Source organism: Dermacentor andersoni, chromosome 1 (genome assembly GCF_023375885.2).
Source record: "Dermacentor andersoni chromosome 1, qqDerAnde1_hic_scaffold, whole genome shotgun sequence".
NCBI classification, from domain to species: Eukaryota; Metazoa; Arthropoda; class Arachnida; order Ixodida; family Ixodidae; genus Dermacentor; species Dermacentor andersoni.
This window is the reverse complement of record NC_092814.1, coordinates 53,370,776-53,387,618: the sequence shown is the minus strand read 5'-3', so window position 1 is coordinate 53,387,618 and position 16,843 is coordinate 53,370,776. Positions and strand designations below refer to the sequence as shown.

The 16,843-nt window shown below is 42.6% G+C and overlaps 1 protein-coding gene across 3 annotated transcripts in view; it reads left to right on the top strand.

Annotated features, from left to right (window-relative positions):
• Window positions 1-16,310, top strand: part of LOC126545507 (UV-stimulated scaffold protein A-like) — a 29,163-nt gene extending 12,853 nt beyond the window's left edge. Inside the window, exons 4-10 of one of the 3 annotated variants that reach the window (XM_055061485.2) lie at window positions 4,827-5,391; window positions 5,447-5,597; window positions 5,662-5,697; window positions 5,760-5,934; window positions 6,021-6,137; window positions 11,270-11,502; window positions 14,892-16,310. In XM_055061485.2, coding sequence (XP_054917460.1) covers window positions 4,827-5,391; window positions 5,447-5,597; window positions 5,662-5,697; window positions 5,760-5,934; window positions 6,021-6,137; window positions 11,270-11,502; window positions 14,892-14,991 — 1,377 coding nt within the window. In that variant the 3' untranslated portion in view covers window positions 14,992-16,310. Of the gene's footprint in view, window positions 1-4,826; window positions 5,392-5,446; window positions 5,598-5,661; window positions 5,698-5,759; window positions 5,935-6,020; window positions 6,138-10,839; window positions 11,503-14,891 lie in introns of those variants that run through there. The other 2 variants (XM_050193406.3, XM_055061486.2) reach the window with 2 other exon arrangements.
• The last annotated feature ends 533 nt before the right edge of the window (window positions 16,311-16,843 follow it).

Below are 16,843 nucleotides of genomic sequence, written 5' to 3'. Positions count from 1 at the left end.
ACCCCGATACGCTTCCTCTTGTTGATAGGTGGGGCCGCTGTAAAACTCTCAGTGCTAACCCCATCGAACGGCAAGTCGTCCATCTCATGCCTGAGCATGTTCACCTCAAGGAATTTCAGTAATAACTTAGGAACAATGTTGACCAGAGCTTTTTAGTGTTGCGAAGACGAAAGAATGCCGGCAGAATCTACCTTATGATATGATGACTAACAAAGTTAATGCGATTCGCATTTATGCAATGTAGCGATCATGTAACGACACATTGTATTGACTAAGACACCTTTATTTAGGATATGTAGTGGTCCTCCTGAGATTTCGAGTGCTTCGGCTGTATGCGACCTAACTGCCTCCATGACTGGCCTGCTTTGTTATGACCATCGTTCGCCAAGATTACCTCAAGATGGCAGGACGAGGACCATTTGTTGATAGCACATGCAGTGACAATGATGAAATTATGAAGGAATGATGTTGATAGAACGACAAAGGCACTATGGGGATGACGGCATGACGACGTTGGAGTGATTCTGAAGTGATGACAATAAATGACCATAACGCAATTACAATACCATGACGGCGGTGGCATAATCATGATTGGTTTACTATAGCACAATTATAATGGAATGAAGGAGAAATTATGTTGAAGGAACGACGACGGCCGTATGACGACGGCATGACAACAATTGATGACATTTCTGAAATGATGGCGATGGTGTGGCAACAGCATGACAGCAGTGGCCTGGCGACAGTGGAATGATGACAAGTGTACGACGATGGCATGGCGACACCGTGACGACGTCTGTGTGACCAAAATGGCGAGATGACTACAGTATGACAAGAATCGGGTGACGAAGCTGGAATATGACAACAAATGCATGACGATGACCGTATGTCGGCTCCACAATGACGATGATGGCATGACAACCACGACATAATTGTGATTCAATGACAAAAGCATGATTACGATGGAAAAACGTCGATGGAACTGCAAAGCGGTGTGACGATGAAAGTATGATGACAATTAGATTACATTCCTGAAATGACAGTGGTACGACAGTGTTACGAGAATGACACGACTAGAACGTGCTGATCATGACTGTATGACAACTATAGAACTACCATGACCATGAGGACATACGTAGCGGCTGAAGTTAGTAGACAGCAATTGGGTCACATGGCGTAAGGTAGATAGATAAAAAGTGCCAGAAGTCGTCAAGGAATACTGATTGCATTAAATAGTGGGGTGTAGAGTGGGCTTGACTGATCACCGGTACCATTTTCTCCGTGGCACTTTGTGTAGTGTACAGCTGCTGTGTTGTGGCCTGCCTGCCTTGACTTTCTCATAAACCTATGGACACCACTGACCTATAATTTGCATAGGGTTGCTGTTTTTGTAGTCTTCAGTTCTGTGGAGTTATAATGTCGTGTCCGGGCCTAATCCAGGCCCAACTGAGGCCTGGGTCTGACCCAAGCCCAAAGCTCATAGGCCCAAGCCCGGCCCAGGCCCTAGTCAACAACTGCTTTCAAGCGAACCTGCACTTCGCATGGAAGGGGTTAATGCTACCTCTGTCGCTGACTTGTCAGTGCCCAGTCCTTCTCCCGAGAGTCCATTGTTGTCTATCAACTGTGTGGCTGTAATCTCTGTGCAAATGAGGTCATCTTGCTATAACAGAATGCTTTGGCTTTCAGCAAGATGCGTTGCCTTGCTTTTTATCTTGATTGATGAGGCTTGTCTGGTATAGGGTGATATCGTTTACAAGAGGTAAGAGTGAAAGCTAATTGCATAGCAGAAAGCACTAGTAGTGGCAACTGGCCCATCTGGCAACACTTGTCCCAAGCAAGATGTCTCGAACAAGCGGTCTATGATAGATGCATCTGGCATCGATTTTATTTGTACATATTGTTGATCAGTCGACAGTTGTTGCAGTGGTGGCTTAAAACAAGGCCAAGGTACATTAAAGGCTCACAACACATGCTTGCACGCAGAGACTTGCCGTCAGTGATGGCGACCACAGGGTGACAGGTGATATGGGGTAATTAGTCGCTAAATTTAAAAAATCCATTAATTAGCTTTTCAACATTCAGCTTCAGCAGGCTCTCTGTACAAATTGAAGCGAGCTCTCCGTACAAGCAATATCAGCTTTCTTATCTGGAAAAATGTGATTACCCATGGAACTGTGGCACAACAAATTTTGGCTCTCGGAGTGCGCGGAACGAAACTGGTAGGCTGCAGTCAGCGTGAAGCCATACCCCTCGAGGCGATGTTCTGCTTACGTCACCAAGCAGCAGGCAGTCAGTGTGCTAGAGCCCGGGCTCCTCACTGTCACCAAAATTCGTCGAAATATATAGGCACCATCATCAGGCGAGTGCTGACACATAGAAAATGCATTTTCTGCATGTCTGTTTGGCAGTAAGCTTGACATCCCATGTGCACATTTCAACATTTTTTATTAAAGAATGATACTTCTCACGCATAGTCACCACATCTGTATGGTAATGCCAGTGCAGGCATGCTACTACAGCTCAGTGGCTATGGTAACTTTTTGTGAGCTTGATATTATTTGTTAAAGTTAAGCCATAATGGCCACATTCTGATAGAGGTGGAATGCAAAAGCACTTGCAAATGTGCACTCAGGTGCACATTTGAGAATGCCGAAGGCATTGAAATTAATATGGAGTCCTCCATTGAAGCGTCCCTCATGGCCCAAAGTGCAGCTTTGAATCATAAAGCCATATAAATTATTAATGTTGCTGCCCCAGCCTGGATTTTACATCGTCACCCCTAGGCATTTAAACTGGCATATGTTCTGAAGGTGTCAATGCCAATTGAATGCATTAACAAATAAAGCTTCAATCCTTTATATGCAAGTAATTGTTGATATTTAATTCATTTTTGTACAGTTCAGTTAAATTCTGCTGACATTTGTTAAAGGGCCCCTGAAACGGTTCGGACAAATTTTGTAAACGCGTAGGGTACAGCTTAAGTAGAACATTCGCACCACAATTTAAGTGAAGCGTTACGTATTAATGGAGCTACAAGCGATTACAAATTACCCTCCTCCCTAGCCATGCTTTTCCTCCTCAACTCGTTCGCCGAGCGATCGGGGCTAAGCTCCGCCTTCACTGGCTCTGCGTCACGATGCGACGTCACATCGTCCACTTCCGGTTGTTTTGGAGCCCGCCCTCGACCGCGAGAAACCTCTCCGTTAGCTGCTTGGCCGTCGACCCCAAGCGAAAGCTATCGAAGCAGCATGCGTTGCAAGCATTCTGTCGTAGCGCCGAACGTGTCTGGTATTCCGGTAATCACACACTAGCTGAATATTTCGACGGAACGATGGACATAAACTCAAGTTGATGAAGGAACTTTAGCGTAGAGGTACGTGAGCTGCCTGATACGGGTGCCTGCCTCCACGGTCCAGCCAGCCGTTGGCGCAGAGCTTAACCAGCCAAAGAAAGAGCTAATATTTCTCTAACCAAGTGTAAAGTATTTTAAACATTTACAAAAACAACGTGTTAAAGATTACACTCCTGCGAAAAATTTACACCAGCAGCAAGGAAGAATATATTTTGTTACTGCTACTGTGTGTGGTTGAGCTCTATGCCACCAGGTGGCTTCACCGTGCAAACCATTCACATTTGCGCTTCTGTTCATCACCTCAAACGATACGCAAGGGGACACGGCCAGGCCCTGTCCCCTTGCGCTTGCGTTTACCCTAATACCGGACTCGCGAAACGCTATTGCGTTAGTAATCTTCCGGTGTAAAGTGACGGCCGCAATCGCACAAATCCTGGCGCCGATCGGATAGTGGCAGTCCGATGCGCTGCAGCCAGTCAGCTCATGTACTGGCTTGCAGAGGGACACGATGTCGCAGCTTGACATATTGCCAGTCGCTACGTCTGTAGTCCACAACGCAACAAAGTCGAATCAAAGCGCTCGCGAAAAGACAAACCGATACTGACGGCGGAGCTCTCGTCAAAGACGGAGCACGTTGTAACACAAGCAGACGACACTTGCTGTGTGCCAGAAGTGCTTAAGTGTACTGAAAAATTGTTCCAGTACATTCTCTCTTTGTTACTTTCTTTTTATAAAAACAAATTAACTAACATTCCAACTATTACGAACATCATTTGTTTACCATAAAGTTGGAAAAATTATCGATCACGCGCCCTGGTCAGCCAGTCGGATAGCTCGCCCCACTGACGTCATATGGGTGATTTCGGTCATATGGGTAGGGGCGGCTTAAAATTCCGCCGAGCAGTGTGCTGAGATCGGCAGCGATGTGCATTTTTAAAACCTTATAATAAATTACACGCTTTGCGCAGAGCACTTAGATGTGTCAATTAATGATCAGAATGACCTACTCTAACAACTCAGTACGTTTGTAGAAAATCGTCAAAATCGTTTCAGGGTCCCTTTAACTTCAAGCTGGTCGTCCACATGAGCTATGAGGGAATAAAAGGATGGGTACTCAAGACAGGTAAATTGCCCTGCACTCCGCTTTGTAGAACAGATGGCTTCATACTGGAGGAGTTATTGTAATGGTGCTTGAATGTGTGCGCATGGGAGTAAAAAGGCTCTACTTTGTTATTTTGTGCAAGCTGTGTTCCTTTAAGGTTGTAAATTAATGTAGTTATCAGAATTTTCCCTAAATTAGCGACAGTTAACTTGCCAAAAAGGTATGTGCAGAGAACTTCAATTTGATCTTGGCAAGATGGCAACGTTTCACTTTTATGTGTTGCTTCAGTGGCTGAATTTATTTAAGCATATAGTTATCCACAAGCATAAAATTACCTTCTTCTTGCTATGATAGTATTTTTTTCTGTTGCAGAAGATGCAACAACCAGAAGAGCAGCCTGCCTGGTCTCGAAGGCTTCTTGCTGAGATTTCTGAGCGGACACCAGACGTGCAACTCAATGTTACACAAATGGAAAACTGCTTTCGTTTGTTGGTGCCCAGTGAGACGGAAGAAGAGGCAAGCAAGGAATCTGCACCCGCCATATGTCCATTGCCAGGAACATCATTAGCCGAGCGTCTAAGAGACCATGCCGTGCCTCTTACATTCAATCTGGAAATAGAATTGTCACGAAAAGTAAATGTGCGGAAGACAGCAGACAATGAAGAAGTCCTGGACACTCTGCGACGGCTCCACAAAGAGCTGATGGAGGCATTCTTTCCAATGGTTAAAAAGTGGCTTAAAGGACTGGCCAAGATTAACCATCCAATAGAAGTACTGAGGAACACAATTGACCTTAAACACCGCATTGAAATTGTGCACGAGAAGTTTGAAGAGTTGAATGTGGGATCTGAAGACTCCTCTGACAGTGAACTTGAAGAGGTGCCAGAAAAAGAAGGCTATGAACCTGTGGTTCCTGCTGGCAGGCGGGCTGAGTATGGTGAGTCTGATTTGCAGTTTCACATCCATCACTGATGCCTTCGACCCCCTTGCAGGCCTCAGACCTATAGAGAAAAGGCCAAAAGTGAACACACCAGATAAGGCCTCTCGGTGCAAGAAACCTGATGAAGTGTCTGACCCAACTTCTCGAGAGGCGCAGCTGCTGAGGCTTAACAGGGTGCTCGGCAGTGAAAGCAGCAGTGATGAGTATGTCATCTGGCACTTGTTATGTATTCAATATCGTACACATTCCCTTTTGTCTCCTTTCTAGTGGCAAGCCAACTAGTAAGATTGTACCCAGCACTAAGTAAGCTTTATTTTCTTTTCTTAGAAGTATTTTTTGAGCTGAACAGAATTTATTTCTTGCAGAGACCTTGAAGAGGCTGGTCCGAGCACATCCAATAGTGCGCCAGTACGGAACATTGACCTAGACTTGATTTACTGGGAACAAGACAAGATTGAAAAAGAAGCAGGCAGTGGCTTCAGTGACCTGAACTGTGTTTGGAAAGGGACCTCCAAGGATGATGATAATGTGAAAGCACAGGTGTGGCAATGTTAAACTTGCTAAAAGAATTTTAGAACGTGGGGAATTTTAAAAATTTCGTTGTCCTGTGGACTCCCTTTCTGCAGGCATTGCCATTTCGGGAGAGGCACATTGAATTCAGTGGGACATTTGAGCCGGTAAAGTGGGCCTGCCGTGCACCACTTCCTAGTGGCAAATTATGTCCTCGTCGTGATCGGCTGAAGGTGAGTGGACACTCTTCATTGCACTTACTCTTTCCCACTGAACCTGCAGTCCAGTGTGTTACTATTGCAGGGGTGGGACTCCTGTGCCAATTGCGCCATTTTGATACAAACGCGAATTCCTGCACCAAACTGCGCCAAACACAGAAAATTGATCGAATTTGTGCCATGCTGTGCCAGAACAACTTCGGCATGTGTGCTGTGGCAGTGGCCGCAAAAGCGAGTGGATTCGTTCTCTGAAAATGAGTGCAGCCGTTCACATTCCGCACAACGCGCAATGGCGCCTCATGCACAGTTTCTCGTAGTTGTCTCGCTTATAACACTGGACTTTTTTTGTGCTTCCGGCAAGTGGCTTGCGGCCGACCGCTCCCGGCTGTCGTTGCTGCTGTCGGAACGGCCAGGACGGCTGTATTCAGAGTGTACTAGAGTACGGTTGAGCGGGCCAAACGACGCAGTGCTCCCTGTGGGGCAAAACAAAGAAAAGTAGGCTGAAGGCACTGCGAACTAATTTTATATTAGGGAGGCGCGCGCTGTAGCGGATTCAGCGAGCAGGCGTCTCTGTCCCCAGGGCCGGTATAACGTAAAACTATTCCAATCTGTTTTTATGCCCATGTGGTGAGGCCTGAGCCATTTTGACTTTCACAAAGGGCTAATGGTGGATTTGGAATAAAAAAATTGTAATAGTTTTAAATTATACCAGAAAGTTAAGTATTAGGTGCTTAGGAATAACCCTAGTCTATTATATGGAAATGGCTTTAAAAAAAAGAAATGGCCGCCCCCTATTGATGGTTTGAAACGCCGCTTTCGAGACCTTCCAAGCTGCTAACGGACACTCCGCACCATAGGAAGTGAAGGAGAACTATCGTTTTGTTTTCTGGGGGAGAAGTTCACTTTTTCCCCTCCAGGTGTTAATTTTTTAATGCACTTCGAAGTTTTACGATCGTCAAAGTAGAAAGCAAAACTGGTTGCCTCTGGGAGCGGCACGCGCGCTTCGAAAGATCGCAGACCTCGCGATTTCGTGGCGTCTACGGCTGATTTTATCAATGGATTGAGTAGCAGCGAGTCTGAGGATGCTGCCTTTTCGTCAGACTTTGAATCTGAGAGCAACAACGACACAAGCTGGCCCAGAATATCAGCGACCATAGCCCGGCACACCAAACTGTAGTGCTCGCACTTAAATTTTTCTAGTGGAATACCTGTTCAATTAAAAAATTATTTTTTTCAGAACTAGTGCCTATTAGATGGCAATACATTTAGTATATCTCATAAATTTTGTTACATATTTTTCTGAGTAGATACAAGCATGTCTTTACAAACATTGTTCAGTTTTATCGCACAATCTTGATTCTGGCAATTTATATCTTTTTTATGACATACATCTCATTAATCAAACTTTTATGCTTGAAAGGTACGTTCATTCTTCTTTTTTTTTTATGTATTGCACAAAATATTGAGTGCAGTAGTTTCTCCAGAAAAAAAAATCTGGCGTAACCTACAAAAAAAAGATGTATTTTCCCCATGATAGGGAAAGAGTTAAGCCATGTTAGGCCTACAAGCTATGAAATCGACACTCGAATTCGGAATCAGCAGCATTTAATGAATCAGTCTTTATTACACACAATAGTTGAGAGAAAGCGACAACTGCTATCACTTCTCCTTGCTTACGAACTTCACGCATTACCACGAATCAAACCCAGTTTGGTGCTAGGTTAGAGCCATCGCTTCGATGGGTGCCACCATGTTTGTTGATGCAAAGCTTTTGGGGCAACTATTGGGGCTCCCACTAAATCAGTGAAATAGCGTGCCCGACGCAAAACCCAAATGCAGTTTGCGCCTTGCGCCTGCACAGTGGCTTCTACGCTATTTCTTTGAGGCCCCTATTCTAAAACTCTCTATTAAATAAAAATGTATTCTTAAAAAATGTCTTGGGCTACTTTTTGAAATTTCAGACTCGCTATTGCAGAATGCATGTTTTGCATGGTTGCTACCATTAATTAAAAATCTACAGGCACTGCTACCAAAATTTGCATGTACTAGACGGTTTCAGTATTGGGGTAATTTGTTTCAAAATTGAGCTTAAGAACTTGCTTAAAGGGTCAGACAGCTGCTCAGAACATGAATCGAGATAACCCTGCTGATGGAATGATTCCCTGTTGTAGTGGCTAAAACGAGCCGTGTTTTTCTACTTAAATGTGGATTTATATTTTTAATTGATCGCTAAAAGTAGTGAAAAATCGCCTGTAATGCCCCACGCACGAAAAACATGAAGCTGCATGAGGTCCACCATGTAACCTTCTACTAATGTATGCAGTTTCTGGTCTTATTACTATTGAAATGCTTTGTACTTTTCATGATTATAAGTTTTTCCTGACTTGCAATGTGCAGGTAAGCCTTCATCTGCAGTGAGCAGAAAAGTGGCGCTGCTTTCGCCTTTGTTTTCGATGAGTTGGCTTGGCTTGTCTATCGGCAGAACTATGACGACGGGGCCAGCCAGTCATGACGTAGGCGTGTACTTTGGAAAAAACACGGTACAAATATAAGAAATGTCTGCGCAGCAATGCGAACTTATTGCACCAGCTTTTTATTTTCAAAAGTGGTCGAAAGGTCAAGATGTAAGTGGTTAACCCCAATTACATGCACTTCTGTGAAAGCAGAACGATCGGCTGCTTTCACAATTTGTGAGGCAGGCTATCGACATCGCTCTCACTTCTCAGCGGTGCTGGAGGAGGGACTCTTACTTTTTTAAAGGCTGCTCAGATCGAAAAATTCTGCTTACTAAATATCTACAACGTAAACACTACCGAGGGTGAGCTTTGCATTATGTCATCAAAAAGTATGTCCTTAAAGATTGATTGTCAGTCCCTTTAAGGCAGTTGCAGTACAGCACTCGTGTTGTTTTATTTTGTTTCATCGTGGTTTCGAAGTGCGCTGCCATATTCCATATTCCATTATTCCTCTAAAATTCAGATTGGCCTGCTCCAAACTGTTTCAAAATGAAATTGTATCGGCTCCAAACTGCTCCAAAATGCAATTTTACTATCTCCAAAAATTACTCAAAAATGACTTTGAGCAGTCCCACCCCTCCGATTGGCATATTATGTTCAAGAGGGTGGCTTATTTACTTCTTTAATCACTTATTGTGCACTTTGGTTATTGTGGCTTTGTTGTGGACTATGTGTGTACGAGCTTAGAAACATTTTTTGTTTAATGGCCCTATTTTGTCGCTGCAGCTGAATGGCACATGATGAATGTAATGTCTGTAAAAAACTGTTCAGTTAGTGTGAGTCCCATTTTCTTGAATCATAGTTTATAGCACTGCTGCGTTTATGCAGTTACAAAATAGGTTGGAGCAGTAACCTGCAGCATTTCCTGTACCTCCTAGCCTTTTTTTGTCACTTCACCTGTCACATTTTCCTCTGTCATTTCATTTTTTCATTTCATTATGTTTAATCATGCTTTTTGTAAGGGTAGGGGTGACACGTACATGCCCCCTAAATATGGTGCTCACTTCTGCCTGTAGAGTCATTCACTACCCTGATTCTCATATCCATCAACAATACACCAACATAAGGTCTGCTGACTGTTTCTTAAAGTTGGACTATTGATTGAACCTGTATTGATTAAACCCACTGCGATGGCTCAGTGGTTATAGCTTCTTGCTGCTAAGCATGAGGTCATTAGTTCAATTTGCAGCCATGGCAGTTGCATTCTGTTGAGGTTGGAATGCAAAAATGCTCATGTACCATGCTTTGGGTGCACGTTGGAGAACTCCCAGGTGGTCGAAATTAATCCAATCTCTCTACTGTGACATCTGTCATAGCCTCTGTGTTGCTTTGGAACATCAAATTACTACAATATATCAAGGCTTTTGATCGAATGTGTGCGAGGTGACAAGTGAATCAAAGGTAGGACTTTCAAGTGACATGGAATAAGGCAGCACAGCTGCTCTTACTATTTTTGGGTGTCACTGTTGCGTAAGTAGTATATAATGTAACAAAATATGTCCCTTGAAACTACAACATTCTTTCTTGATCACCTAAGCCTTTTATGTGTTAAAAGCATAGAAATTAGTTTGATGTGTTCGTAAGCTTGTCCTAGACATCTATGAACATAAACTGTTGGTGCTCCAGCATTTTTTTTTATCCCAATTGCATGGGAATGTAGCTGCTGCTAGTATTTTATTGGCTGCCATATCAGTTGCACTGAAAGCCAGGCTGAAATTGTAATCATGATACATTGACTGTGCCTTGGTAAATACAAAAGGTAAATACACATCATTGCATCCTAATGCACAGGTTGGTGGCCTTATTTACAAGGAAGCCAGGCATTTGTAACCTTGCAGACCATGATATTGCGTCTTGTAGCTTTCCATAGTCAAACATTGTTTCGTAGTTCCATTGTAATGGATTAAACTTGTTCAATTATGTGTGTTCAGCATTTCAGGATGGCAGAGGATTAGATGTGGTGGTGTTATAGGGAAATTTGCTGGAATAAGATGGATTTGTCCGAAATAGACAAGGTAACTGGAGATTGCTGGGAGATGTCCTTGTCTTGCATACTGAGTAAGATGCGAGTGCTGACTCGCCTGATAAGGATCCATCTGATATCCTGCCATTTTCATAGAGCAGTATAGTTGATGTTGAAATTTAGCACAATGTGCTCATACATGCAGCAGTGAGCTGATAGCACCTTGTTACAACTGCAGGTAACAAGCAAAGAACACAGTTTAGTGACATGCATTACACGCAAAGGCTGCCACATTTTGTGATGTTGGCAAGTTCTGACTGACTGACTGACTGACTGACTGACTGACTGACTGACTGACTGACAGGCACTGTCCATCACTTGCACTTTTCTTCTGTGTTGACATGGCAGCAGACAAATTTGACCGAAGTGTGAGGAATTTCGGAGGCCAGCAGAATAATAGCACAGTGGAAAGCTAGGTATGATGTGTGTCCAAGACAACATTTGAATGATCCATAATGCATTGTAAGATAGGCAAGTGGATGCCTTTGTTATCTTCTTTTATTGTCCTGCAGTGGGCTTAAATAGACTGCTGGTGCTGATGATAATGATGAAGGATAGGTGATAAGTACGAGTTTGTGGATGCCTCCTTTAGAGATTGGAACATGCAGTGCCCTCTGCATGGCCCAATTGTGGCCAGGGATGAGCTTGGCAATCCACGGGATCCAAACTTGGCACAGCAAACACCAAGTGTGCCTGAGTGGCAAGATCCCCAGCTGCTCCGGGACCTGGAGGCAGCCACAGGTGTCCAGCTCCACGTAGGCCGACCAGTGCGGCAGCAGCACAGTCGTCGCCGTCCAGTAACCAGTGCTAGGCAACGTCTTGAGAAGAAGGTCTTCAACAAGTGAGTGCCACATTGAAGGAGCTTATCTGAATCCAAACAGGACACAAGAGCCTGTCAGCATACTGATTCACTGGTTTGTGCATGTTGTAAAGCTAGAACTTACAAGAGTATAACTCCTTTGTGCAGACAATTAATGTGTATACAGGGTGCTCGACTTAGCAAATGTTGTTTTAAATATAAACTGTACAGCTATGTTGCATTGGGCAGGATGATCCTGTGTGTAGGTAAACCTTCTCTACGGTAGCCCAAGTTTATAAGCACTACACAGAAAGCATGATTTGAATCTGAGACAGCTCTTGTTTGACCACTGTTCAAGCCTCCATCTTCCTGTGAGCCTCTGTCTTGGTTTTTATGTGAAAGCACCTTAATGCCATGATGATAGCAAGTGTTGCGTAGCTTTCTCCTGATTTACTGAAAGTATATAAATAGCATCGGATGATGTGAGTAATGAAGTGCCATCTTCCTTTGTTGCAAATAAGAAATGCAAATGTTGATGTTGAGAATCTTATCATTCCTGCGGCGAGCATCTACTGGAGTTCCTCTTGAAAGCAGTGTTTTATTATGTGAGAGATTGTGCAGCTTCTTGTGCCATGCAGCTTTAAACAGCATTTGGATCGGAGATGTTGCTGGCAGGTACTATTTCCAAATCAAGTTAGAATTGCAGGCACACTTGGACAAGAAGAAAAGGGGCTAACTGAGGGGCCCGATCTTTATTAGTCATAAGAAGCCGATGAACACTGACACCAAAGACAACATAGGGGAATTTACTTGTGCTTAATGAATGAAGTAAACGATGAATTAATGGAAATGAAAGTGGATGAAAAAGCAACTTGCCGCGGGTGGGGAACGATCCCACAACCTTCGCATTACGCATGCAATACTCTACCGATTGAACTACTGCGGCGCCGTCTCCCCATTCACTTTCTTGGGTGTTTATGTTTCCTGGGAGTGCTAGCCAGTGCCACTACTCACAAGCCTTGGCGGCGGATGTGGAACATCCTATCTGCTGCAGGAAACAACAGAGCGTGAAAGTGTCCAACTCAAGAGATGGGATAAAATTCGCTGAACTTTCAAAACTGATCAACAAAGAGAAAGTAAGGGATATTTGAAATTATAATGTCAGAAAGACTGAAGAAGTCGTAAAAAATGGACGCAGCCTAAAATTAGTGAGAAGGAAACTTGGCATAGGACAAACCAAGATGCATGCACTGAAAGATAAGCAGGGTAATATCATCAGCAATCTCAAAGGTATAGTAAAAGCAGTGGAAGAATTCTATACTGACCTGTACAGTACCCAGAGGAGCCACGATACCTCCATTCGAAGCAGTAATGAGCAGGTTGCAGAGACTCCTCATATAACTAGCGATGAGGTCAGAAGGGCCTTGCAACATATGAAATGGGGAAAAGCGGCAGGAGAAGATGGAATAACAGTCGATATAATCAGCTGTAGCAGACATGATTGAAAAACTGGCGGCGCTCTATACGAAGTGTCTATCGACTTCAAGGGTCCAAGGAAACTGGAAGAATGTAAACATTATACTAATCCACAAAAAGGGAGACATTAAAGAATTGAAAAGTTATAGGCCCATTAGCTCACTTCCAGTATTATATAAAATATTCACCAAGGTAATCTCCAATAGATTAAGGGCAACACTGGACCACCAAGGAAACACGCAGGTTTCAGGAAGGGATACTCTACAATGGATCACGTCCATGTCATCAATCAGGTAATCGAGAAATCCGCAGAGTACAATCAGCCTCTCTATATAGCTTTCATAGATTACGAAAAAGCATTTGATTCTGTAGAGATACCAGCAGTCATAGAGGCGTTACGTAATATGCAGAAGACTAAGATAATCATGAATAGCCGGGCAAGGGAAAAAGAGTTCAGGATCGCCAGTCAGCCTCTAGAGTCTGTGAAGGAGTATGTTTACCTAGGTGAATTAATCACAGGGAACCCTGACCATGAGAAGGAAATTTACAGAAGAATAAAAATGGGTTGGAGCGCATACGGCAGACATTGTCAGCTCCTGACTGGAAGCTTACCATTATCATTGAAAAAGGTGTACAGTCATTGCATTTTACCGGTGCTGACATATGGGGCAGAAACTTGGAGACTGACAAAGAAGCTTGAGAACAAGTTAAGCATTGCGCAAAGAGCGATGGAACGAAGAATGCTAGGCATAACGTTAAGATACAGAAAGAGAGTGGTTTGGATCAGAGAGCAAACGGGTATAGTCGATGTCCTAATTGACATTAAAAGAAAAAAATTGATCTGGGCAGGCCATGTAATGCACAGGTTAGATAACCGGTGGACGATTAGGGTTACAGAATGGGTGCCAAGAGAAGGGAAGCGCAGTCGAGGACGGCAGAAGACTACCTAGGTGGGGCGATGAAATTGGGAAATTCGTGGGCGCTAGTTGGAATCAGTTGGCGCAGGACAGGGGTAATTGGAGATCGCAGGGAGAGGCCTTCGTCCTGCAGTGGACATAATATATGATGATGATGATGATGATGATAGAATGTCATCATGTTCTCTTCTTTCATTGTTTTTTGACAATAATGATTGGCACTAGGCAAATTTCCGATTGTCTGGTTGTTTTTGCAATGATGAGTCTTTTTAAATAGTCGATATGGTTCCTGCAACACGTTTAGATGGGGAGTTCATGTTTGAATGTGCTTTAATCTTTAATGATGTTGAAGATGCAAGAAGTGCATTAAAGCTAAATTTTCATACACAATTAAATTGTGCCTGAAAGCGGTGGGGGGGGGGGGATATAAGAGCCACGCCCAGTGTATGGGACCCTGTTTGGACAATTTCTTCATCTTGAAGAAATGGCCATGAACAGCACTCATTACATGGTGTAAACTGCCTCTTGTCTGGTAGCTTTGCACATAGAGCAGCCTGAACTTACTGAGAACACATGCACCTGTGTGTTAAATTATTTGATTGGGTAATACTTTTTTAGTTTGTGTTGAGCTATAATTTTGTCTCCTATCTGGTCTTGAACACCTCTGGCATGTTGTTGACCATGCTATGTTTGCTGCACACTGGCAGTGTCAACATTTAATCTTATTAGTATAAAGGGTGTGTGCAGTGCAATTTGCTAGCCAGAAAATTGTGCTGATTATGAACATTGCTTGTAGGTATCGGTGGTATGAGGTATAACAGATTGTTAGAATATAAACTTCTTATTAATTCTTAGTAATCATCAGGCCATGATTATTAAATGAAAGCGATTGTTAGAGTGAAGGGTGTTTCTACGAACTCTAAACTGCCAGTTTCAAGATAAAATTTTTGGTGAATAGTAGCCACTTAGCATCATAACATATCTTGTGCGTCAGTGTTGTTTACTCTTTCACTTATGGAGCAATTTTTTTCTGTGCAGACGAGCAGCAAAAAGAGTGGCCGAATCAATGGATGCCATCGACAGCAAGAAGTTCAGTGACAAGTTTGGGCACCAGTGGAACTATGCACTAGGGACATGAGAGAACTCACCCTTTTTGAATGTTAAGCGTTTATTTTTGTGTCCATTGTGAAATTGGATGAAGAGGCCTATTAAAGTCTGTACATGCATGAGCACATGCTGCAAAACACCTTATGCATTTCTAAGTTGGTGCTGAGCATGACCTCAGCACTTGTGTGGTTGTTGTGAAGGCACAGCGATGCTGAGCACATCGATATGGAAAATATGAGTTGGTATGATGCTGTAAGATTGAAGTGGCCTCTGGTAAAGCACTGTCTTGGTGACAACTTCTGCATACTTCAAAAACATTTTGAGCAGCATAGTTTGTTCAAGAGCTAGTGGGCTACTGGGGCAATAAATTTAACTTTGAGCTCGAATAGATGATTTCATATGCAACAATTAAAATTGCTTGTTTAATTAAGCTTGTTGAGATTGTGGTGTAACTACTATGTTTTTCAATGAACATATATGATGAGGCTCATTGTTGTCTCATCTTTACAGGCTCCTTTATCACAAGGAACTGTTGGGATTGGTTCTGATCAAATATGAGGTGTCTTTTGCTGACATATGTTCTGCCATTATGGCCTGTGTACAGGTGGAACTACAACAATACTTATTCAAATGTGTATCAGAAAAGGAACTGCTGATGCTTGTAAAACAAATGAGTTGTTTCTTGTACTGTGCCTTTGCTATCCATATCAAATATGTGAAAACAAAAGCTTCATTGATGCAGTTTCAGATGTAATGCTGTTCTGGTTGTGAATCTGTCTAGTAAATTTCCTATACATCAGTCATTGCCACGGAACCAGACTTGACTAAGTTTCAACATTTAATTCGCTCACGACTTGTCGACTAATCGTATTATTATTCTTTTTTGGGACTTTTACAGTGTTTTCGATGTTTGTTGGTGTTTTTCATTGCAGTTGCCTTATGTTCTCCTAATATGTGCTAATGTTTTCTCTGTAATAATTGTGACCTAATTATCTTGTATATTACGTATGTTTCACTGTATTATTACTTCTGTTACACTCTCTTGTTTTTAGTATGTACTAACTATGACTAGTGCTTGTGATTGCCCCCCCCCCCCCCCCATGTAATACCCTCGTAATGAGGGCCTTTGGGGGTATTTTGAATAAATAAATAAATAAATAAATAAATAAATAAATAAATAGTCTCCTTAGAGAATGATAGAATGACAAGGCATTCAAGAATAAATTCACCAGTTTTGTTTTTATAGCATTGTTGCTTGTTTGGAATGAAGTGGTTCGGTTGGCTAGAAGCTGAACAACATTGGATGTCTATGCACCAAGAGCATGAAAATAAAATTGTTCTCTAATGTTATGAAGTGCCTATGTTATTTCAGTGGTGAAGTCAGAAAAGCCTTTGAGAAGCTGTCATAAATTTTTCTAGTAAATAAAAATGTTGTGGCTGCAAAAAATTTGTATTTGAGTGATTAGACTTCCTACTTCAACATGAAATACATAAAAGAAAAAGGAAGAAGTAATTACATACCCTTTTTATTGTAGTAAAGGTGTACCAGCATATCTCAACTCTTCCTTGGCTGCAGAATAATGCTTTAAAAATTTTGGTGGTCTTAAATGTAGTTTGTGTTGCTAGCAAAAACAAATACTGCACTCTGTCAAAATATGTATCTTTTGTATATAGAGCATTGGGCACAAATTTCTGTAATCAAAATGCATATATAGTAAATTAATAGAGGTTGGTTCTCAAAAAATTATTTGCATCGCATACTGTGAAATACAAAAATGAGTCAGTATATTGTTGTGATTGTATTTTGTGGAAGTGTGTGCATTACTCTCAATCTATGTGTCTCTGCTGGAGCACAGGGTGGTACCAGGATTTCTTTGTTGGGG